This window comes from Chaetura pelagica, unplaced genomic scaffold (assembly GCF_000747805.2).
Source record: "Chaetura pelagica isolate M959 unplaced genomic scaffold, ChaPel_1.0 scaffold207, whole genome shotgun sequence".
NCBI classification, from domain to species: Eukaryota; Metazoa; Chordata; class Aves; order Apodiformes; family Apodidae; genus Chaetura; species Chaetura pelagica.
In genome coordinates this window covers 3,924,945-3,949,262 of record NW_009953929.1, presented here as the reverse complement: position 1 = coordinate 3,949,262, position 24,318 = coordinate 3,924,945, and the positions used below count along the sequence as shown (strand labels likewise).

At 37.1% G+C, this 24,318-nt stretch overlaps 1 protein-coding gene across 1 annotated transcript; it reads left to right on the top strand.

The window, feature by feature from the left end:
• The first annotated feature begins 401 nt into the window (after positions 1-401).
• Positions 402-23,948, top strand: GK5 (glycerol kinase 5 (putative)). Its single transcript, XM_010001645.1, has 15 exons — positions 402-489; positions 2,966-3,041; positions 3,468-3,561; positions 4,492-4,623; positions 5,897-5,972; positions 6,675-6,736; positions 6,822-6,895; positions 7,198-7,258; positions 8,360-8,486; positions 11,617-11,721; positions 14,467-14,552; positions 18,452-18,555; positions 19,910-19,969; positions 22,374-22,507; positions 23,812-23,948. The coding sequence occupies exons 2-15, from the start codon at positions 2,980-2,982 to the stop codon at positions 23,946-23,948; spliced, it is 1,314 nt and encodes a 437-aa protein (XP_009999947.1). The 5' UTR covers positions 402-489; positions 2,966-2,979.
• The last annotated feature ends 370 nt before the right edge of the window (positions 23,949-24,318 follow it).

Here is a 24,318-nt window from a genome sequence, read left to right as displayed (position 1 = left end):
CGCGGGTCTCCGGCTGCCTGACCCGGCGGGCGCCAGTTTGGGGCTCCCAGGCGCTCCCCCGGCGTGGCTTGTCCCGGTGCGCTGTGTGCGCTGAGCCGGGGCGTGTGGGGATGGTCTCCCCAGGGCCCTCAGACCGGCCTGGGTGAAAGGAAACCCCCAGCGGGGACCCCAAGCTGCTCCGGCCCCGCTGTCGCTCAGCGTCTGGTCCCGCCCGCCTTCCCCTCCTGCCTTCTTCACTTCACTCGCTTATCGGCTCAGTCCTCCCCGAACAAAACAGCTTTTGTTAGAAGGTTATAGCTGAGACATGCGTAAGACTTGAGTTTACACACGTGCCGTTACCTAACCGAGCTGTGTAAAACAGGAATCGTAATGATCCTGTATATCTTTGTTAACAGGTGGAATCGCTTTATCCTCGTCCTGGATGGGTGGAATTAGACCCTGAAGTGCTATGGACTCAGTTTGTTGGAGTGGTAAAAGAGGCTGTACAAGGTAATGGCTTCAAAAAATTAAGTAGGCAATTATTAATAAAAGCTAGTAAAGTTATTTGATTAGACAATGCAATTATTTTTGTTTATTTTCTAAAACTACTGAAAATTAATCACTGAGCACAGGTCTACAATGTATTTTAAAGCCTATTTAATCAATATGGGAAATGGGACCCTTTGATTAACTTTTCTTTTTCAGTGGGGCCAAATTAGGATGGCAAAAGAACCAGGAGTGTGCACACTTGATTTACACGTCATTGGCAGCGCCTTGCTGCTCCAGAGTTTTGTGTATGTGTCCTTCCCCAGTGTCTGCCTCCCTTCCACCAGATGCCTCTGTGTACAAACAAAGAGTAGGCTTGTTTCCTTCTCTGATTCCCTGCTATTCAACTGCAGCTTTGTGAGTGCGGATGTGTGCGAAAGAATGGAAGCAGGGCACTGCATGGTTGTGCTCACTCAGTTACAATCAGATACTCTCATTTTCCCTGCTCAAATTACAAACAGTTCTTAGCATCCAGTTTCTGTATTATTATTATTTTCTATTTGTACTTTACCCTAACAGTTCCTAGTATTCCATACACTAAAACACAGCTGCCTTTTCTGCCCAACTTCTGATGGTTGGGGTTTTTTTTTTCCCTCTTCTGGATTCTGCTCTAGCTGTGGATTTATTCTCTATAATTCCCACATCTTTGCCATTATACCAGCATTCCAGAGTTCCAGCACTGCAATCCAGCATGGATCACCTTCTGTGCTACACTGACGCATTGGCCTGTCAGCTTCACCCAGCTCCTTGTTAAGTGTGTGCATGTCATGCTCTTTCTTCAGTGCCTAAAGTTCCTGTTCAGCCTCATCTGCCATCTGGTCTCCAAGTGAGGCTCTGCCTTTGAGCCAGGCTCAAGCCAAAGCTGGTCTCGTCTCTTCCTTTGGAAGGCAGCCTAGGGGACAGGGGAAGTAATCATTATCAGGTGTAGGCTTCCGGGGATTGTTTTGGTCTTTTTGTTCTGTTCTCTCAGCAGCCACAAGTATTCTGTCACAAGGATAGCAATGCCACCTCTACTCCTAAAGGCCTTTCTAGCTGCCTCAACTCCTGTTCTGTGGGGCAAATCAGGAATCAGATCTTTTTGACTAGTTTTAAAAGGGGAAGCTTTTCATGTGGCCAAGCCATGTGCACTGTGGGCGAGTAATTTTTAAGTGGTTAAGTAATGTAAGTGAGCATAAGCCCACACTGCTGTCAAAAGAAGCAGCCCCACCCTCCTTTCTACAGGGCAGTTTCAAGTCAGAGCAGTTTCCTGAGTCAAATTGGTGCATGGTTGTTTATGTCAGCAGAACTTCAAGAATATTTGTACCAGCACAAGAAGGGGTGTGGCTCCAGGACAGGAATGACTGGAAGCAGAAAGAAGACATAGGAACACTTTGTTTCACGGGACTTGGGGAGCTAAAATTTGATTCCATGCACAGGTAGATGAGCTGATGTAGTTCAGCACTACCTAAAGGTGGAACCAGCTATTGGCTGCATGTTCCCACTCTTGTCTCTCACTCTGCTACTGGTTCAGCCCTTCCAGGAGGGACAGCTTTAGCTGAAAAATATCCATGTTTGTCTTCCGATTTGTTGTTCTCTAATGGAAGTTAACTCTGCTCACTTAGGGGTCTAGAAAGCATGATAGTTGACACAGGGAAAGTAGTTGGAGCGTACAGGTTTTGGAGGTGGGGAGGAACAAGATATGCTGCTCAAATCTGCAGGGAGCTGCAGTAGGACTGGTATGGCTTTGCCTTCCGTTTACATCTAGCTGCTACAGAAGAACGATACTGCTGTTATCAAGCCGTTCAGTCCCAGGTCCTGTTCTCATATGCTCCCACTACCAGCAGCACTTGTGCTAAAGGACCTTCATACCACTGCCTGCCTGAATGCAGGGATGAACATAAGGGAAGGTGCAGAAGCACATATAGAGGTGAGCAGAGCAAGATGTGCTCTTTCTCTGCGAAACTCTTTCTGTGATTGTTACTCAGATGTTACCAGTTGTAGAGTCTGCAGTGTATCATTCTGCAAATGAGTAACTTTGCATGTGGAAGTTAACACGTGAGCTGGGCCTATTTAACGTCTGATTGGTTCAAGTTGTGGGATCAAGAGCCCTTCAGAGTAAGAGTACTTTAGACCAAACAGGTACTCATTTAAGTGGAATTTCTTAATGTATTTTTTTTTACCTGCATAATTTTCCTTCTGGGAGCATGCATAGAGTTACTAGGGAAGCTGAATAAAACTGCTTTTAAATTAGCTCTGGACATATTTATTTACAGTTATAAGAAAAAGCATTCTCTAATGTTTTACTGTTTTAGCCATGTAGGTGGCCAGTCTGTAGAGATTTGTATTCTCTTGAATTATTAATTTACTAAGTATTCCGTAAGTTTTTTAGCTACACTGGAAAAGCTGTATTTTTGTTTGTTTCTTCAAATAAATGTGGTTTTTGGTGTGATTTGTTTTTTAGCTGCAGGACTTCACATGAGGCAAATTGCTGGTCTTGGGATCGCAACACAGAGAGCAACTTTCATTACGTGGCACAAGTATGTATATTGTGTGTAGTTTAAAAAGAATGTGTATTGTATTCATTGACTGGATGAAAGCAGACTTTTAGAAATGTTGAACTCGGTCAAGCAATAACCTCAGTCAGAGCAGCAAATGTCAGTCACTCATGTTCTCTTGCGTTTGCAAAGCCACACCTTACAGCAGTTCAGAGTTATTTATAATTGTATTTCCTTTTTGTTTTGTTCTTCGTACTTCAGAAGAGATAAATACATACCTGTTTTTAAATTCTGTTCAAAATGTCTCTATGCCTGTTACTAATTCCTCAAATTCACCAGGAGGATATGCCCCTATGTTAGGAATTGACCTACTGTTAAGTGTCCTGATTGGAAAGGGTGACTGTTGTGGTTTTAGGTCAGTGTATGCTTGGTAGTTTTAAATGGAAATCTTCAAATACTGTTTTCCAGAAGGACAGGGAAACCTTTTCACAATTTCATAAGTTGGCAAGACTTAAGAAGTGCTGAACTTGTGAATTCCTGGAATAAGTCCCTTCTGCTGAAGGTAAACTGTGCTAAACTAGATACTACTTGAACATACTAGAGCTGCTTAGTATTTATAAAGAGTAAAGGTAATATATGAGATACTAGAAATGTCCTGTTCATATGATATGCTGTGGCCTAAAAGCATTCAACTGAGCAAGATTAGCATGGAAAATAGTACTAAGAAAGACAATAGCCTGAGGGCATTAGTTATGAGAAAAGATGTCTGTAAGTCTAGCATGCTGCTTTTTTTTTCACATTTGTTTTCTCTCTGTTGCATATTAACACTGCTACAGAATAGTTTTTGAATGTAGGTGCTTCTTGGATGGCAGTGTTTTGGGTCTTTTGTGGGGTTTTTTAATGTGCTCTTTGCTCAGATTATCTGTAGAAGGTACATTTTGTGCTGCTCATGGCTTGTGTCTCATGCCTTTAAAAGAGAAAGATTTGCCCTAACTGGAAAAACTGAAGTTACTTTTCCTGTAAGTGGAAACAAACTAGCACACCCACAACAATTAATTACTGGTTTTGCCACTGACTTTCTTCATGAATGAAAACCTTGATTAATGATTACATTTTGGTTTATCTACTAAAAAACATAATTGAGCCTGTCTGCAGTAGGAGAAATGTCACTGGAAGAACAGTATGTAACACTGTTGACCATATCAGGCATTGTGTTCAAACAGGTGATCTGTCTTCATAATGCAGAGCAGCCTCCATCAGTGTGCCAGCAGAAGTCACTAAAACTTAGTCCAGCTGCTCTTTCCTGTGGCATTTGTTGTGGGAAGGCCGTATGTTGAAACCTTATGTTGGGATTACCTAACAAAATTTTAGCTTTCTGAATCTAATCACATGTCAGCAGCTTTCACCTGTGTTGACATCCTTTAGAGATGATTGATCAGAAACCTTCAAAGGGAGAGATTAAAATTTAAGTAACTGTTTTGTTTTGAAACAGGTAGTCCATGTTATTTTTACAGTGCTTCATTTCCTGACTGGGAGCGATCGATATTTGGCACCAAGTTTTCTTACTTTTTCAACACAACAAACTTCTATGAAGTTGTCATGGGTTTTTAAAAATATACATGAGGTAAGCTGGGAAGGGAAAAAATAGCTAAAGTCATAGTAATGGCTGGTAACTTAGGTTGGTTGTAACCTCGTCACTTTGGTCTTGCTTGTTCTTTTCCTCAGAAGAATCAATGGAAGTCTTTTATCTGTGTTCAAAGCCTCTCCACCTAAATTTCTACTCCTGTTTATACAACTTTTTCCTCTGACTCTGGAAATACCTAGTAGTAAAAAGTTTTTTTCATGCATAAGAAACATAATTGAATCACCTTACTTCACTTGATACAATTATATAAGTAATTGTTCTTTTTATTAAAGTTGTTTGCACTAATTCTTAAAATTTTCCTTGTTTCTTCCTATTATACTTATAACTTTAGTAATCTTACATTCTATGTTAATTTTCAGGTTATCATCTATTTTTTGCCCTGTGTAAAGAAACGCTGAAATCTTTTGAGTTTTGTCTGGTATTTTCTGTCACAAAACTAACAGTTGAGAAAGTAAAGTGTAATTTTGAAAATAATGTTGAAAATGTTGAAGTGTGAATTTGGAGGATTGTAGACTTGAAGGTTATGCAGCTGCTGAGTGTTCAGTGTGGGATGAATGTTCTCCCATATTTTGTCAGGCGCTGATACTGAAAATACTGAAGATATCAAACCAAAAAGCTCAAAAATTCATGGCTGTTAATTACGGAGAATGATCTATGTAGTCATGTTTTGAGTGAAATAGTTTTAAGTTATTTCTATGAATTCTGCTGTTGTACACCGTATCAGTCAGTAGAAATTAGATTAAACATTAATTTCCCACTTTTGAGGGAAAAAAAACAACAAGGAAAATAACATTTCTAACTTTTTAGAGACATGATAAACCAGAAAACAATGGTTCTGTCATTATTGTTCTCAGCTCGTATTTTAAAATACACTTATTTTTTCTTATTTCTGTTAATTTTTAGTTTGACTGCAATATGCAGGACCTTGTCCTCTTTATTCACCACTCCTTTACCACTGCTAAAATTGTGACTATAAAGTTTCCCTTCTTAAGTCTCTGATGCCACCACAGTAGAAAATTACTTACCAGCATCTGTAAGAAACTATGGTTATTTTCTGTTAAAAGCATGAACTATGGGGTAAAGTTGCTTACATAGCCCAATCACCCTTTTAAGAAGAAAAATTGGCAACCAGAAACTTTTTTTTCTGGGGACATTATTCATCACAAAGAAAATGAGAAAAGGAATCAGGAAGTGTGTTCATCTTTACTGTACCCAGTTGTAAATATTTCTTAATGCATGTATTTGTTCCCAGGCTGGAGAAGCTGCCAAAAAAAATAACTGCTGCTTTGGAACAGTTGACACATGGTTACTGTATAAATTGACTAAAGGTGAATATTGCAGTTCCTCTTATTATCAATACAACATACTGGAACCTAAGTAATGAGGTTCATGACTGTCATTGATATATCCTAGACTTCAAAAACTTTTTTGACACTTTGTGGTTTGTTTGCTTGTGGATTTTTTGTTTTTGTTGTGTTTGGTTTTGTTTTGTTTTTTTTAAATGGATGGATATTGTAATATATTTACTGTTATGAAAGAACCAAACTTCTGAATTTATCTTCCCTTGGGCCTGCCTGGAAGAGCAGTCAGAAAAGGAAATCATTATTCAGTATCATCAACCTTTAAAGCATTTAAGATTTAAAGAGGACTATTAGAACTAATTGTCCTTGGTTGAAGAAAACCTGTGGAAGGGAAAGAACAAAGAATAATTACAAATGTGGAAGAATTACACGTTTCTGTCCTGAGGGCTAATTGAATAGATTATGATAGACAGTGATGTAACCAGTGTGTTTCTTGTTGTCAAAAATACTGGCTCTTTTCTAGTCAGCTTCATGAGGACAAAAAAATATAATTAATATATACACATTATAGTGAGCAGCAGGTAGTTTTTGTGCTCATTGTGACTTTGCCTGTAGACACTCCATTTATATTTCATGGAAGCCATGGAGGTGTTTAAAGGCAAAGTGTGTTTACAATTACTGTTAAATAATTGGTTATCTAAAATCTTACTTTGTTCTTTTTTATGGTAGGTTCTGTATATGCTACAGATTACTCAAATGCCAGTGCTACAGGTGTTTTTGAACCCTTTACGGTATGTGCTATTCTGAAAACATGTTGCTACTTACTGTGCTTCTGAGAGAGTTGCTGACATTTTTACTTTTTCCGTATTATTTCAGAAATGTTGGAACCCCACTTTGTGTTATTTACTTTCCATTCCAATGTCTATTTATCCACCAGTGAAAGACACAAGGTAATTATGAAGGCATATTCAAAAGAATATGATAACTGTTAAATTAATTGCATTTAGAAAATACTACATAATCTGCACAGGCAAAGTAATACACAGCTACTTTTATATACAGATGTACATTTTAACACTACATCCAAAACTGTATTTTTACTATGAATATTTCTAAAAGGGATAGTTTTAAAATAAATCAGTAGCATTACATTTCATGTGTGATGCAAACCCAGGCCTTGTATATCTAAATATCATTTTAACAAAAAGGTCAATTTAGTGTTTTAATGTTTCTCCCTAACATTTCTTTTAAGCTTCAACTTTGGATCAACTGACTCTGAAATATTTGGGGTACCTATTCCAATAATGTCACTGGTGAGTAAAAATGTTTTCTTACTTAAATTTGTGTATTTGTAGTTATATTCTTTTTATATAGCTGTAATACTTGCTTGTTTAGAAATTATTCCTTCTCTGTGACTAAGCTGTAGTAGAATTGATGTTTGAATTTCTTTCCAAAAACTCAATTTACAACCCTAGATGGAAAAGAGGAGAGGAACAGGCATTTCTAGATGTTGAGGTCCTAGGTAACCAAATGATAAAGCATTGAATATAGGATTTCACAGAGCTGAGTTCTGCTCTAAGCTCTGATAGTGTGTCTCTCTCTGGGTTAAAATGAGGTTTTTCTAGATAAAATTGTGCAGCAGAGTCCATCCTGTCTTGACTTTAGTGAGACTATACAAATGTGAGAGCATTTGTTAATAGGTCCACTTATGGTACCTTTTCTTTTTTAACTAAAAATAAATGGAAAATATGTTTTTGCATCAGCAGTTAGGATTTGGATAAGAAAAAACATTACTTTTGTAAAATTATAAGTTGCATAAAAATCTACTTGAATTGAGTCATCTATGCAACATGAAATTCTCCTATTTTTAAAGAATTGTAGACTTAATTTATCTGTGAATTTGCTGTTTCACTGAGGCACAAACATAAGTAAATACATTTAATAACCATCACCTTTGTTGAAAAATTGAGAATGGGATAATTAGGTACAGAATAGCAGGGAAAAGGAAAGTGAGAACTCAAAACTTAAGCTTTCTATTAGGGGGAAGAAGAATTCAAGCCAAACTACTCTGTTTTGTTCCCTGGGATTGCGAATGCCCCATTTATCCTTGTCAAATAACAAAAACCATAAAATAATTATTTTGTTTCCATAACATTTTTCAGTGTTGCAAGCAACATTACAGAAATTTACATTGTGTCCAGATCTAGTGTAATTTGAATCAAGTGATAAATCTGAATGTTGGAATGGCCTGCAAATATTTCAGAAGTTGTATAGAAGACCTCTCAATGCTCACTTTCTTTCTGAATGGTATTTGCATTCAGAACTGTGAAGTGTTTGCACTAATACTTCAAAATGCAGCAGCATCATAGGTTGGTAGTTACCTGCTAACTTGTCCTGTTGTGTTGGCACTGCAGGTAGCTGACCAGCAATCAGCCATGTTTGGAGAATGCTGCTTTCACCCAGGAGATATTAAATTGACGATGGGAACAGGTGGTTTTTGGAATGTGAATACTGGAGAGCATCTCTTTGCATCACAGAGAGGTAAGCTAGTGAAATTTTAGAGTATTTTATGTTATGCAACAGCTGTTAACGTTGAGGGTACAAAAAAGGATAAAGCAGGACTATGCTTTTTCTTCAGCCTTTAGCTGTAGAAAAACAGCTTGTAAGTGTTTTCAGAGCAGAAGACACTGGAAATTTTTACTAAAGATTTAGAGCTTGATTATGCTGAAATAGGCTTCTCACAAAGAGAATTTAAGTAACACTACTAATAATTAGGTCTGTTACCTGGAACCAGTGCAGGAATGGATAAAAAGGGGATTCTCATATCAAATGTTCTAGTGGATCACTGTAAATTCTCCTCCTGAGCTCGTACACTTTGAAGTACCTGCAGTGAGATAATAAAGGAGTAGCAGTTACCAGCTTTCTTTTAAATACTAGAAATAGGCTCCCCAATGTGTTTCTAGTGTTTAAAACTTTGTGTTTCTGAACATATTTGTTCTCTCAAGCTTGTTAATTTGGCTATTTGTCAAGGTAGCAACAGTGGATACTGAAGTAAATTTGCCTGCACAGTTTCTCTCTGTCATATTTTTGAACAGTTACTATTTTCAGGAAGCCTACATTTTAAGTTGGAGGGGTGGACCTGGGGTGTGGACAGTGGTGTGCCAAGGAGAATTTTACCAGCTACGGTCTGGAAGGAGCTTGGCAAATACAGGACATGTGTCAGAACTGAATATCATAGATGTTGAATTCCCTATGAATACAAATGTTTTTTGGGCGAATTAATTATATCATAATGATGATGCTTTTACTTAGAAAATGCTGTAAGGTTTCCATTTTGTTTTCTTTTAAATAAAATATTTGTCTGTTGTGGTCTGATAGGAGTTGAAGTCTTTGAGGCAATGCTGTGAACCTTTTACTGCTTTAGGCTTTTACTTAGGTTAAAATTATTTTCCCTATATTCTTTGGCTGCTGTGTGGTTAGTAAGACAAGCTAGGACCCTCGCTTTCTCAGTGCCTTGGGTGTGAAATGTAGTGCTCTTGATCTTTAAAGCTGACATATGTATTTAAGACTGCAAGATGAATCCCTACAGTATATTTGTGCAAGCTATTCATTAGCTGCTGTTCTAGTTTCTAATCTATATTTAGTTGCTATATATGATGGTTTGAAAAAAAAATATTCCTCAAATAAAAGTTCTTCTCACAATCCAGTGATGGAAGCATGTTGCATAGATTTAAAATCTATCTCTCCAGCAGTCTGATAGTTCTTAGCAGTTGTGGTCATGCCAAGTGTCATGTCAATCCATTCCCCAGAGACAGATTATTTTACATACTAGAGACTGGTGTGAACATCTTCAGGAAGGCCACCTGATGGACTTGTCTGGCTCTAATTATCTGTCCTTCTCTAGGACTTTTCACTTATTTAATTGTTTGGTCTTGGTGCTTTCCAGCTTAAAATTTGGTAGAAAATAAGGATTATAAGGGAGATCATTTCAGGCACCAGTGATCTGGAGACACATATATGACTTTTTTCTTTCAAGAGACAAATGCAAAGTATTAATATAAATAGGTGCTACTGATTGCTTTCCCTTTAAGCACTGGAGTGCTTTCAGCACTGCTCAGATTTCTACAATTGCACCAGTACTACCATGCCACTGTTTTGGACACAGGCAAGCAAACTGGAGATGGTTCTGAGGGAGGCACTTGTATGTCAGCAAAGTCACCTTGAGAAAGCAGAGAGAATCCTGGATCCTTTTGATGCTTTCGTAGTCCTTTTCTATAGTTACTGGGACTAATTTGCTGCATTACCAGTGATCTCTGAGTCCTGAGCAGAGTTCCCTAAGGTCTGGGTGCTTTCTGCACTCCAGCAGTTACAGTTCTTGGGTTGGGTTGTGTGAAGTTTTCATTGTAGTGGCCACTGAAGGCTTTGGTTCTTAAAAAAATGGCCTGAAAAACCATTTGTCCACGTGCAGTACTGGAGAACATGTACTGTTCAGCTAGATAACAAGATCTTTCTGCTTTAGCATTAAAAGCAGTTATCTGCAGGACTTGTCTTACTAATACAGGTATCAAGAAGGTCTGTGAGTTCACACTGCCTGTTTTAGGTAGTATGTCTCTTTTCTTTGTGAAGGTTTCAACATACTGGGGCAGCAAAGGGGAGAACAAATCATCAGGTTTATCCTTATTAGTGGCTGTTTATGTCTCATGTACCTTCAAGCAGACAGCTTTTTGAAAGGTGCTGCACTGTCATTTCAAATAAGCTAACAGTGTTTGCCTTGGGGATTTCTGCCTTAGGAGACAAAGGGAAAAAGAAGTGGGGTAATTTAATCTTTTTTTGAGTCACTGCAAAGCCAATACTACTTGGTGGAAGTCATAACTTCCTGCAAATCCCTTTGTGTAAACCATGGAAATGGTTATCTTTTGGAGTTAGTATAAACAAAGTATGTCACCAGATATTTTTAATGAGTTGGGGTGTTTGTTGTTTGTAATTATGCAAACATACACATAAAATGCTGTTGTTAGCTGACCATACCCATTGCTGAGGACGAGGATGGGCAAATTGTGAGACTTTTCTCTTCTTGCTTTGTGTAGAAGAAACATTGCATATTGAAAAATGAATTTAAAAGTATATTACACTTTCTATCCTCTATGAATAGGCTCTGTGTTTTAAGTTTGTGTTGGATTGTTTTGTGTATGTCTGTCTTAGTATTTCCAATTCCCATGTGAAAGCCCAGCCTTCAAGCTTTACATGTTGGGGGAATAAATTCTAACTTTTTAGAAACCTTTGGAGAAAATTAGATTAATTGAAAAGAAATAGGCAAATATTGATAATTTTTTAGTATATATAATGTTATCATTTTAAAAACATAAGCGCAGATGGCTTAATGAGGGTTTGGATGTGATTTTTTTGTAGTTTAATAGTGTTTTGGTTTTTTTCAGGTTAACTTGGTCTGACAAACTTGTTTGAATCTCTTGTAATTCCATCACAATCTTTAGACAATGTGTTTAACCGCTATTATTGAAATACTTTTAGCTTGACATATGCGAAGAAATTTAATATAGATTACTTTTTTTGTTTCAATTTGGGTTTATCATGAAGAGTGCTTGTATATGTTGCTGTGGAAACAATTTAACTAGGCATTGTGTTTTATTTTGTTTCATGGAAAATAATTAAGAACTGTATCCACTGATTGGCTGGAAGATTGGGGAAGAAGTTGTTTACTTAACTGAAGGCTGTATGTCAGACATGGGCAGTGCCATAAAATGGGCTCAGGATATAGGTAAGTAGCTGTTTAATTTTTATAGAGGGTCATCTATGTTACTACTTAATAAACTATTTTATGAGGTTATAGTTATGTTACTAGGCTTGGTTTTATTATCGATAATAGAAGATACTAGCCTACATATCTTGGACAGTGGAAAAATGCACAATCTCATTAGTAGGTTCTCTGTGTTTACTGCAAGTGGTTTGGTTTCACAATCATTTCCTCATCAGCCTCTGCCTCTCAGACCTGCTGCGTATATAGGCTTTTATTTTCCTGAAATGTTACATTATACTCTTCACTTGCTTTCTCTTGTGCTTAACAAACTTCCTAATACCTTTATACCTTTGATTTTTGGGGCTTTTTAAATCTGGTATCCAGACTTGAATAGAAATAGTGTAAAGTTAGATATGTGCTGATTTAGGATATTTGGACTTGGATTTTCAGTTGAGAAGCACAGAAGATTGACTACTGATCAAGTCTAGGTAGTATGATTGTAATGCGATATCCCATGTTTCCGTTGAGAGATCTTGAGCTGGCCATCTCACAACTAGTACCAGGTTTGAGTTGTATGAAAACAATGTGAAGAATTTTATCAATAAAAGTAACTGTGTTGTGTATGTTGCTTCACATAGAAGTCATATGCCTTTTGGCTTTGACCTTTGTATAATCAAAAGATTTGCCTTCCAGTTTAAGTAAAAAAGTAAGAAAAATACTAGCTGTATAGTAGTTCATGTTCAAAACCACTGATTGTTTACAGAACAACATGTTCAAATAAACTGTTTGCCTAGAAATTTAGTATACCTTTATTAGGATGCAAAAAAGGAATTGGTGTCTCAAGCTTTGGGCTATCTGGGAAAGGTTTTCCTGAAGCATAGCTCACCACAAAATTGCATATTTCTTGAAGTTGTCAGTTTCTGGTGCATATACATGCTCGTGTATATGCCCTTAAGGATGAAGTATGACTTGGATGGGTGCTCAGGTTTTGTTGTTACTCATTTCACTCAGCCTAGAGAATAACAGCCACCGGTCTTCTGAGGAAATTACTTGTATCTGCAGCACTTAACTGTATATTGAATATCAGTGGTATATATGTAAGCTGGCTACTTCATATTCCAAATTTAAAATGGATACTTTTCCATATGGAACTGACTTGCGCATAAAATGAATGTTATTGGTATATGCAGAGCAATAGTGTAAAGGATTTTTAGCTACTAGTAGTGAAGTGGACATGGCCTACAGTTGTTATGACAGGCAAAAATTGGGAAAGTTTTAAATGGAGATAAAAAGTAGGCATGCTGCTATAAACTCTCTAATCACAGAATCACAGAGTCTTAGGGGTAGGAAGGGACCTCAAAAGATCATCTAGTCCAACCCCTGCCAGAGCAGGGTCACCTAGAGCACATCACACAGGAACGTGTCCAGGCAGGTTTTGAATGTCTCCAGTGAAGGAGACTCCACAACCTCTCTGGGCAGCCTGTTCCAGTGCTCTGTCACTGAAGGCCTTTAAGCCTTGATAAATAAGCAAGGCCTTTATTTTCTGGACATATGATTGCAGAGAAGCAGAACTCAGGAACTTTTATGAGCTCTATGAATAAAGAGAAGGGTAAAACTTTTTGCTCTGCAGAAGGAGTAGGACCAAAACACAAGGTAAGCTAATGGCCTCAGAAAGTCTGCATAGCTGAAGATGAGACACATAATAGCAGTAAAGGTTTAGAAATAAGAATTTCTATAGCAAGGTAAACTTAGTTTAATTGACTTTTGGGATTAGGTAACTTCTAAGAGTTTTGAAAAAATAGTGTGTGGAATTGCAAGGTGAACTCAATCTTAATTATTTTTTTAATTTTCTGTTCTAACACAGAGGTACTATATATAGCTCAGTAACAGCAAATACAAGAAGGAAGAAATGTGATTTAGGCTTGTTAGTCTACACACAGTAGAATCTAAAGCTTTCAAAGATATTTATGAAGGTTACAAACTCCTGCTAAGTTACCAAGATGGATTTTTCAAAGACAAATTGAGCTAGATTAACCTGATTTGTCTTTGCTTGGAAAATTTACTTTTTAGACAGGAAAAAAAAACAAAAACAGCTAACATTTACAGGAGACCTCTGGTCTTCTGTAAAACATTATGTGGTCATGTAACAACATTATTAGTGAAAACTGCAGAAGATGGGTGTTAGTATAAGAATTGCATGTGGGTGAAGAGCAAGCTAAAGAGGGATATCTGTAGAGCTGTGAAAGGAGACATTTGGCTAGACAGAGAATAATAAGTAGTGTCTATCAAAGAGGTGATATTAGGGCCTATCTTATGTTTGTGTGTTGGTCACTTGTAAGAATATTAAGAGTGCTGATAAAATACAATGGGTATTAAGGATGTTCTCTGTAGTCATTTGGTGTTTGAACTGACAGTAACATCTTTGGGAGAAAAAACATTTTTTAAGTTCTACAAATGTAGGTTTTTGGCATACTTACAGTGCCATTGTTAGCATTGTCAATTCCCATTTATGTTTTATAGGATGTGAAGATTAGAAGGCTATAGGATAATAGATACGAGAAAATCTTTTTGAGTTTAGTCTTTACCTGAATAGGGATTTTTAATATGACTGGTGGACATGAAGTAAAGGGGAATTGATCATTTCCCTTAGAACTTTAGTTCAAGAATACTGCAAAAGAAAATAGTCTAACTATATTTTTGTCTCTAATTATTTTATGAAGAAATTGAACTAAATAATAAAAGCATATGACTTATGCATCTTTACAGATCTTTTCACCAATGTAGATGAAACAGCAAAAATGGCCGGGAGTATTGTTGATTCTCAAGGCGTTTGTTTTGTTCCAGGTTTTCAGGTAAAAATGCTATTGATATAATGGAGAATATATTTTTAATAACCTAGTTAAAAATTTCACTTTGACATGTTTAAATGTAGTAATTTACGTCTTACCACAGTATTTATTCTGTACTCCTCCAGTTCTTATTCTCTATCCCTCACTACAACATATAAAGATCATTGTCATATCAGAATGCTTAAACACCATCTCCCTGTGAGAAACAGAATCAGGAAAGTTACTTCCAATTTGCAGATGGAGACCTGGTGGTCAGAGAAACTAAATTACTTGCCTTCAGTAACTCAGGCAGTGCCTACAGAGACAGAAACCAATCCCATAGCTTTTCTGCCGCATGCAGAGCCTTCATTGAGGCAATACTTCTAAGCACTGTTCTAAAGCAAGTAAGTAATTTTGTTCTGCTCTTTCCAAGATGTAGGTCGCAATTCATTAGAATACTTAAACATACTTAAATATGCACAAGATTGCAAGTTCTGGTGTTATGACAAGCAAGGATCGTAATATTTAAATGCTTCTTTGATACACAGATTTTAATCTGAATTAGATTTTTCCCTCTAAAATAGGGTTTGTGCCTTGTTTCAGAGCACAGTGTGTATAGTAAGGAGTTCCTGGCATTTGTTCCCCACTTCATTCCCCTCCATTTCCCAGTAGCTTGCTTTTCAGCTTCTGCTCTGAGTAACTTCCTACAGTTATGTGATCTCATCTGGGTCGTAAGCTCTGGATTCTTTCTACTTGCTTTCCATTTATGCTAGAGACATCTGTATCTCCATGTCTGTCCTTGGTTCTTCTTGAATTTCCTTACAGATGTCAGTTACTGTCCCTTTGTAGATGCACCAACAAGAGTGATACTGAAGCTGCAATTCAGTCTAGCATATTGGCCTGCATTGGAATTTATGGGAATTCCAGTTAATACATTACATGAAATGGCAAATTGTGATAGCTGGGGAGCTAACATGCTGCGTGTTCAGCTACAAAGCAGTTGCTTCCACTATGGGTGTGGTAGTTGATAATAATAATAGTTTGTAATTTGTCACCACAAAATATGGCAGAGCTACAAGTCAGAGCTCTTGGACAAACCACACAGAATGAAAATAAGGTTTTGCTAATGTAGCTGTTGCTAGATTAGGGGCTGTGCAGAGCCCCAGAAGCGTTTTGTCTGGCTGTGCCACTTCCCTAAGAACATGAGGTGATGGGACTAAAAAGCAGACTTTCAGCAGCATAGGTGTTTTTACGTCACAGATTTGTCAACATGAAAATAGCTGTCTCTCCACCAAAGTTGGTTTTCCTAATCACTGTTGTTGTCCAGGAGAGACTGTAGTGTAGCCCTGGTCTCCATGTTGTCATCTGGAATATTGGCATTATTAACTGTGTTGGGCAGGTGGACCAGGCAAGATAAAGGGAAAGCTGTTGCTGTGCTGTGGGGGTTGAGTAATATCTGCCACTAGCTAGTTCTTTCGTGTATAGGCAATGGATGTTTTAACCTGTCAGGGGTCAAAAAGGTTTTGTGTTACTCAGATAAAGAAAACCCATTAAAATGAAAGTAGTCATTTAATTTTTGCTTTAAAATCTCCACCTCTTTTTACTTAGAAGTCTTAGTAATTTGTTAGTTTGAACGCATACATTTTAGAGCTATGTGGGATGTTTTTGACATTTGACATTTATGTCTCTCTATGTGGGTCTAAGAGTTTTCTGTGTTTTTTAAATCTTCATTGGTCTACCATACTCAGTTTGATAATTTCCAGGACTAGTGTTTTTTTCTAAAGAAACCTAATATCTTAAACTTTATTGTTGTGTAAGTTCTGTATGAACAAGGCAAAGAGAAATTTCATTTCTTCTGCAGGTAGCCCAGCTATCTTCTCTCAAACAGCCAACCTAATGATTTTTTTAATGAGTATAAAGCTTGATTATGCTTCCATTTAGCATTTACTGTGAGTAATTGTGCTGTGAATAAGCAAATGTTAAGCTGTGTCTAAATTTCAATATTTGCAGACAGGAATCCTGTGGCAGACAAATTTTAGTCTGAATCTTTTTTGAACCCTTAATTCTATTAATACTCAAGTTCTAGGGATGTTGGTAAAACCTTTTTTTTTTTTTTCAGTTTGGTTTTGTTTTGCTTTGTGGGTTTGTTCTCCCCTTTGCTTTCTTGACACTGTTTCCAGGAGGAACCACAACTGCCTTATTGGTAAACACTGATTCAGTCTCTTTCCCTAATTTAATATGCCCAGTGCAAATTTGGAAGCTGTACTTAGAAGACCAAATGGATTTCTCTTTTTAACTGTGGCATCTAGTTACCACTAATAGTATCCACCAGTGTGACTTTCTTTGCCTTTTAAAAGCCCTTCTTATTTCAGTGGAACATGCTTAGCTCACAATAACAAAGTCTGTATCAATTTAGAAACTGAGTGGATTAAATGGTATGCAAGGGGACATGAACAGAGTTGAACACTTCTGGGACTGTAAGTGCTTAGGTTCACTACCTAGATGCTAACACAAATTGATTGTATAAGAAGGTTGTTTAGACTTCAAAATGATAGTGGTTGGAGAGGGTTCTTTCGGAGCCCGTGTGTTTATTTCCTACAGGGTAAACTGTTTCTCTACTCATCCCCGTTAAGGCAATAAGAGCCAAGTTTCTTTCTTGATGGATTCTACTGCTGTGATGCAGCACACTGAGAGAAGCATCATAGTGAATGTGGGCTTGAAATTGAGTGAATATGTGCATTAGTCATGTTTCCACTTCTTCTTTCTGCTAGAAACAGCGGTTTCCAGGGTTAACTCATTGTGGTCAGTAGTAACAGCAAAAACTCAGGGCTCTTCATTGGGATGTATGCATATATATATACATTGCTACTTTTTTTTAATTAGTGATTCTTTCAAGATACTCACCATTATGTATTAAAATGAGTCTATACTTTTTAGTTTATTATCTTGTAGATGACAGTCTGTAAACTTGGAAGCTATGGATCTTTATTGTGCCCATGGGTTGGACAAGTGGTTCCATTCTTAGAATTGGAAGGGTACTTGTATATGGAAAACAAAATAATATTTTACTTTAATGCAGTTTCTCTTGTTTAGGAACTTTTGCAAAATGCCAGTTTTCTTTTTGGCCATATGTATCTATCCATAAGTTTTGTTGATTTATTTTTTTTTCTAACATATGTTAGTATTATCTTAATTTATTTAAATTAAATATGTGTGTATATATTTTATATACATGAAAGTCAAAACTTCTGGTAAGTGTTGTAATTGATATTTAGCAGAGTACAACTGGAAAGAATTGTACAGTGAAAATAAGATTTAACATAGGCCAGTAAACTGATATTTTGTTATAAAGTTAATCAGAGGAGTGGAGGGGAAATTCATCACTTGATCCTCCAGCTCTCCTGGGAAAAAAAGACAATTTAGTGACCATCAGAATTTTATTCGGTGAAACTGAAAACAGACTGTAGTATAAACTAATGTATTACCATGCTTTGCATTGTTACTTTTAAAATTAGTTCATCTTTCAGCAGTTCAGGAGGGTTTTCTTTAAAAAAAAAAAAAAAAAAAAGGGGTGTGCATGTGAAATATTGCTCGAGAACAGCAGTATCAGTGTGCCTTGTCCTAAACACTTTGGGTGTGCACTAAATGTGTTTTAAAGAGAAGTCATACAGATCAGCATTATTTAGTATGTCAGATTTGGAAGAAGTCGCTTAAACCTTTTTCCTGTTGAAAGAAGCTATTTAAACTGTTCACTGAGTTAGCTAAAATAATACTACATACCTCTTACATGTTGTTTTCAATTCTCTCCTCTTACTATGCTGCCTGTAATTGTCGTAAGTTATTTTTTTTTCTTACTCTTTGACTCCTTTCTCAAAAGCCTACACAGACAGTTCACTGAACTCATAGAGTAATCTTTTCTGCAGGTATCTGTGAATGACCCATTTTTATATGCCTCTTTCATGGGGCTGAAACCTTCTACTACCAGAAACCATCTTGTACGAGCTATATTGGAATCCGTAGCTTTCAGGTACTGCTTACTTAGTTATCTTGCTTATGTTAAGGTATGTTTGCTTTTCTTTTTTTCAGCAGTGTTAAATGGATGCATGGACTTCTGCAATTTGTAAAATATAATTGTAATACTCCTTACTGTTACGTTGAAAAGGAGCATTACCTGCTTTCCTTTTTTTTTTTTCTTTAAGACTTTACAAATAAACTTGTGTGTATTTATTGGTTCAGAGTTTTTGTTAAGTAACTGAATAGAGATTCTTATATTGTTTTCTGCATGTTCTAGAAACGTCTTCTGTTTAAAGTTTGCCCTTACTCTCCTGGCAGTGTTTTGTGAGAACCTGTAGTACACTCCCACTGTTCTAAGTATCCTTGAAGCTGGAAGTTTGTATTAGCTTTTTGGCTAATATGAAATATTTTTGGTGTTTCATAAAACGCAGCAATAGACATTTTAAACATCTTTGGAGATGTGAATTGACAACTTCCGGATCTAACTGTCAGAGTTTGAAGATATTACTGGTAGTCACTGATGATACCACATCAGCAGCTCACTGAGGAACAGGCTGGTTATGCCTTGCCAATCCGTGCAGCATGCCTGAACTGAGCTTGAATATGGTTTGAGCCTGGTTCACGTTGTGCTGTGGCCAATTAGGAAGTACTGATACCATTCGTTCCATCTAGGCATCAACTTTGCTTTGGACATCATAGCCTCTGGCAAAGAGGCAGAAAGATGGCTGAAGGAAGAGAAAATTCTGAATTGCTGCAACTGTTTCTAATGCATTTTTTTCCTGCACTGTAAAAGCAATGAGAGCTGCGGTAATTCCTGAGGTGTAGAGCATGGGGCTTTTGAAAACAGAGATGTTGAGAATCTAATCTCATTCAAATACCTAACTAGAAAAGTGTAGAAATACTTTGTGATTAGGTTCTCTCCCATTAGGTGAAATGGTTTCAGAACAAGTCAAACTTGGAGCCTTCACATGTTCCCTTTAAAGAACAGCTGGATAAACTCTGATTAACACTCTGTCAGCCTGCTTTCCTCGCTCTAAGCAATCTGTTATATCAAGAATTGCATCTTGTCTGTAGAAATATATCAGCCGTTTCAGGTGGGGAAAATGTACCTTCTACAGTGACTTGCTATAGAATGGGCCATGATTTAGCCATACCTGTGCCTTTTTAATGATGTATAGCAAACACCGGATTCAGTCCTTTTTGGTTTTTCGCTTTTTTTTTTTACTGTATGCATTCTGGAAACCTGTTAGCTATTGCAGCAGTTCTGATACAACTGAGGCATTTTTTGCCTTGTATTTTATTATCTATGTAGATACGGGAAACAGTGGAATATATAATGCTTAATTCAACTAAATATTTTTTTAAAGAAACAAACGGCTTTATGATATAATTGTGAAGAAGGTGCGCGTTCCTCTTCAAACTATTCGGTAAGTTCCACATAACTTCAATTTTATATATGGGAGGTTGATTTTAAATAGTTTTTACTTCATTATGCCTTTTGTCTTACTGTAAAAATTGGTTTGCTGAAGATAATTACCAAGTCAAATGTTAATGTAAGTTAAGTGGCAGTAGGGTCTACCCATAGAATGGTTGGTTCTTAATTAAACACTTGGCATTTGTGATTGTCAGAAGGTGAGTAATTAATTGGTCTAAGTATTTTAAAAAACCCATAAATTAATGTTTTCATGTAGCACTAGGGTGCATGTAGGAATACCTACCACAAAGGTCATTCTAACCTTTATTATCACTATTTCTTACTGAAGTTTTTTTGTGTTGAGTCTGTCACAGAGTGAATATTTTTTGAAGATGTCAGTTAAAACTGGATCCATTTGAGTTAAAACTGGATCTATTTGTAAGGGAAGGAGAAAGAACACTTTTGAAATCCAGTTAAGACTTTGGTTTTGGTTCTGTCTTTGAAGAAGCAAATTTGGTGCAGTGGGGTAACCGGGATCCCTAGAATATGCTTTTCACATCTTGGAAAAATTCATTTGAGTTATGAATTGCTGGAAAACTACATTGCACATTTCAGTAGGTACTTGTTTTGGGCATGCCAACTTGTCTTACAGCTGAAAGCTCTCCAGAATTCCTCCTTCTGGCAGCCAGGGGTCATAGTGATACCACAGTCAAGTCAGAGAGGAGAGTGTTTCTGTGCCTCTTGTGGCTTTTTTCCTGATACCCATGCAAAGGAAGAAATGGACTGGCAGGCAGGAAGACAGTTGAGTAATCAGAATTTTGAGTAGTGGAAGAAAGGTGAAAGTACAAGGTGGGAGAAAGTAAGTTTTTGTCTTCAGTTGTGTACTGGGACAGAGCAGGCAAACAGGAACAGCCAGGCTTGGGGTTTAAGTGAAAAGGAAAAGATAAAAAGTACTGGATTTTTTTATTCCTTATGACTTTTTTTATGTAGAAAATTGAATTAAAAGCTTGAGAAATCATAATAAGACTGCAAACTGAAAAATGGGAACTGTGGAAGGATTGCCTAGGAAACATTAGAATTCTGATCTAATTTGCATTGAAATGTAATCTTTACATCATATGACCATGTTCTATTTTTTCTTAATAAAAAATTCTGTTTCATACTACTATAGTTAATTATGACCAGTAGCAATTCAACTTGTGGATTAGGCATTAGAAGATAATGAGATACAGTTGATGGCTTTTCAGTAGGGATGTAGACTACTCTCCCTTCCTTTTGTCCACACATCTTTATTATCTGTCCATTACCTTTGTTGTTGTTGTTGCTTTTATCCCATAAATGCATTCATTCCTTGTTTTAGGGAACGTTCTGTATCCCTCCTTTCTTTGTAGTCTCTGTCGCCTACACATAGACATGCCCTGTGTTGTAGTGGTCTGTCACAGCATTTACAAGGATGATCCTAGGGGTCCCTGAAGTCTTGGAATGTCACCTATTTATTTGTTCTGTGAAATAGAACATCCCCAGTCAAATGGCATGTAGGAACCATCAGGTTGTGTCTCCTGATTTTACTTTCAGAAACAGCCAAAACATCTGTGCATAAGTTCTATGAGGCATCACAAAGCATAGGAGATTTCAGCTGGCTTATTTGAAGATACCCATGCAACTGTTCAAGTTTTATTACCCAACACTTTCTCTAATAACAAATAGTAGATGTCTTTACTCCACCATATGCACACCAGCTCTATGCCTTCCTGGTATTGGAGGCCAACAGCATAATGGACCAATCTATGACAATTTGAAGACTGCTTTTTGTTAAGGTTTTTGTTACAGTTCTTTTGTTTGCAAGAGTGATTACTTTGCACCACCAGTAATCACACTCACATGATTAAAAATCAGCCTTGATCGGTCCTGGTTTTCTCCATTAAAAGGGTCTCCAACATGATTCAATCAGGAAAATAGGGAATTGTGAAGGCATTTTAGCTAACTAGTGCAAGGATTTGGTAGTAATGAAAATAGATTTGAGAACTCTTGAAAGGGTTTGTTTAATGTTATGGTTTTAACAATTGTCTTGTGTTGTGGTGATAACCATGTAAAGGTTCTGTTATAAACACTTAACATTTCAACCAGGATGATGTATGGTTTTAAAAGACGTTTCAAAGCATTTGCTAACGTATCTGTCCTATGGTCCTGTCTGTCTACTGTTTCTTCCCCAGTTTATAGGCATTCTTTATTTTTTTTCTGTGTGCCTTGTGCTGGCCTCTAAACTTGCCCATGGAATGGAAATGCATTTGTGCATGAGTTACAGGAAGGTTTATGCATAGGTATGAAACCCCAGAAGTTATTTTCTGAAATGTTGGCAATAAGCATTTGAACTACAAGCTTTTTTTCTTTTTACTTTTTCTCCCCTCTCCCTGTAGAGCTGATGGAGGTGTCAGTAATAATAGTTTTGTAATGCAGATGACTTCAGATTTAATTAATAAGAAAATAGAAAAACCTGCAAATGCAGACATGTCTAGTCTTGGTGCAGCTTTTCTAGCAGGCCTTGCTTCAGGTATGTATGCCTTTAAAGGGGTTTTGTTCTTCCCTTCATAATGCATGTTTGCAATTAAAAAGAAAAAATAAAAAAAAATCAGAAAAACAGTGCATAACTTCAAATAATTTTAAAAGCTCCCCCAAATTTAGCCATTTTTGTGGGAATCCAAGGTAAGTAGTGCTTGTTTCTCTGTACAGTGCTTTGTACTCATCTACCTGTATTCAGTAGACTAAAGAAACAAATCATAGTTGCCATATGTACACCAAATCAAGAACATTATTTGTATTTCTAACACAGTTTCCCAACTTGATGACCAGTTGTAATGCTTGTTTAGTTACATGTAAATAAATGGCACAGTGAGTTTAATCTGAAAAGTATCTGCATAGATATTTGTAAGATTCATTTATATTTGTAAGGGTACACTACTGGGGAAGAAGAAAGAGGTGAACCTGATCTTGCTGCCTTCCCCTTGCTGTATCCATTCCCATATTTGCACTGCCTGGAGCGATGCTCAGTGGGAATGGATGACATGACAAGGACTGCACTTTGTGCAGCCATGTCATTCCTACAGAAGCTGTGACCTGTCATCTGTAAACCAAGTCTTTATTCTTTTGGGTGTTGACTAAAATAAACACAATGGCAGTAAAAAATTACCAACAGGGAAAAAAATAGTTTTATTCACACTGAATTGTAAATAATTTACCAGACTTAAAACTACAAACTCTCAATGGTTTTGCTTAATGGAAGTATGTTTTGTAGGTGAACACTGATGTCATTAAATTGCTTTGGTATGTAAGTAACACAACTGTAAGATTAAAAACTACATGCTCAGGTTAGACTTAATCAACAGTTAAAGCTGGATGAAAACTGCAATCCTTGATAGAGAAAAATGATTCAATAGCATAAATTCATCTGAATACTTAAGACCAGCTGTTTTCTACCATTTATGCTGATCTTAAGACAGTAGAGAACAACTAGTGCCAAGTTTTGGGTTCTGTGGCCCTTCTTCACTGAGACGGACCTGCAGCCAGAAGCACAGTGTGGATGAAACCTAAGGGAACTCCAGTGTACCAGAGCTGTTCCTTGGAAACCATCCCAGTTAAGCAGATGTGCTGTTGTCAGGATTCCAAACAAGTGGATGCTATTGGAAAGGAGTTTCACATGTTAAAAATATGCTTCCCTCTGAGAAAGTTGTTGGTTGAGTAAAGAAAAGCTGTCATGATTTCTTACTGTGTTTCTGCTTTGGATCTCTGGGAAATCAATTAAAACAATGCTAAAATAACATTTGCAGTTGAGCTTCACAATGAACTTTCTGTTTATAGGATTTTGGACTGACAAAGAACAACTAAAGAAGCTAAGGCGAATAGAAGCAGTTTTTGAGCCTCAGAAGGACTCTGAGGAATACAAAGCTGCTATGGATACCTGGCTACAAGCAATGAAACGCTCCCTGAACTGGTAGAAACTGGCATTTTAATTATATAAGAAGAAAAATAGTGTAATATTTATAAATAGCTTGACATTAACAGGACAGTAAAAACCATAACTGAAATTTGTGATGGTATACATGTGAAGTTATATGGTACTTCAGCTATCCCCATGCTGCTAGATTACTTACCAGACTATAATGAACCTTCCTATCATCTCAATGACAGCTGTAGTGCAGCTGCAGTGTTTGTGTCCCTTCAGTGACCTCCTTTGGGTGGCCCAGTTGCTTGAATCCTACCAAGGACTAGAGTTGGGGAGTTTTTTTCCTATGATGAGTTTTCTACTGAGGAGCTCACTTCCCTTCTGATTTTTAAACTTTTTTTGGTATGTTAATCATTAGGGAA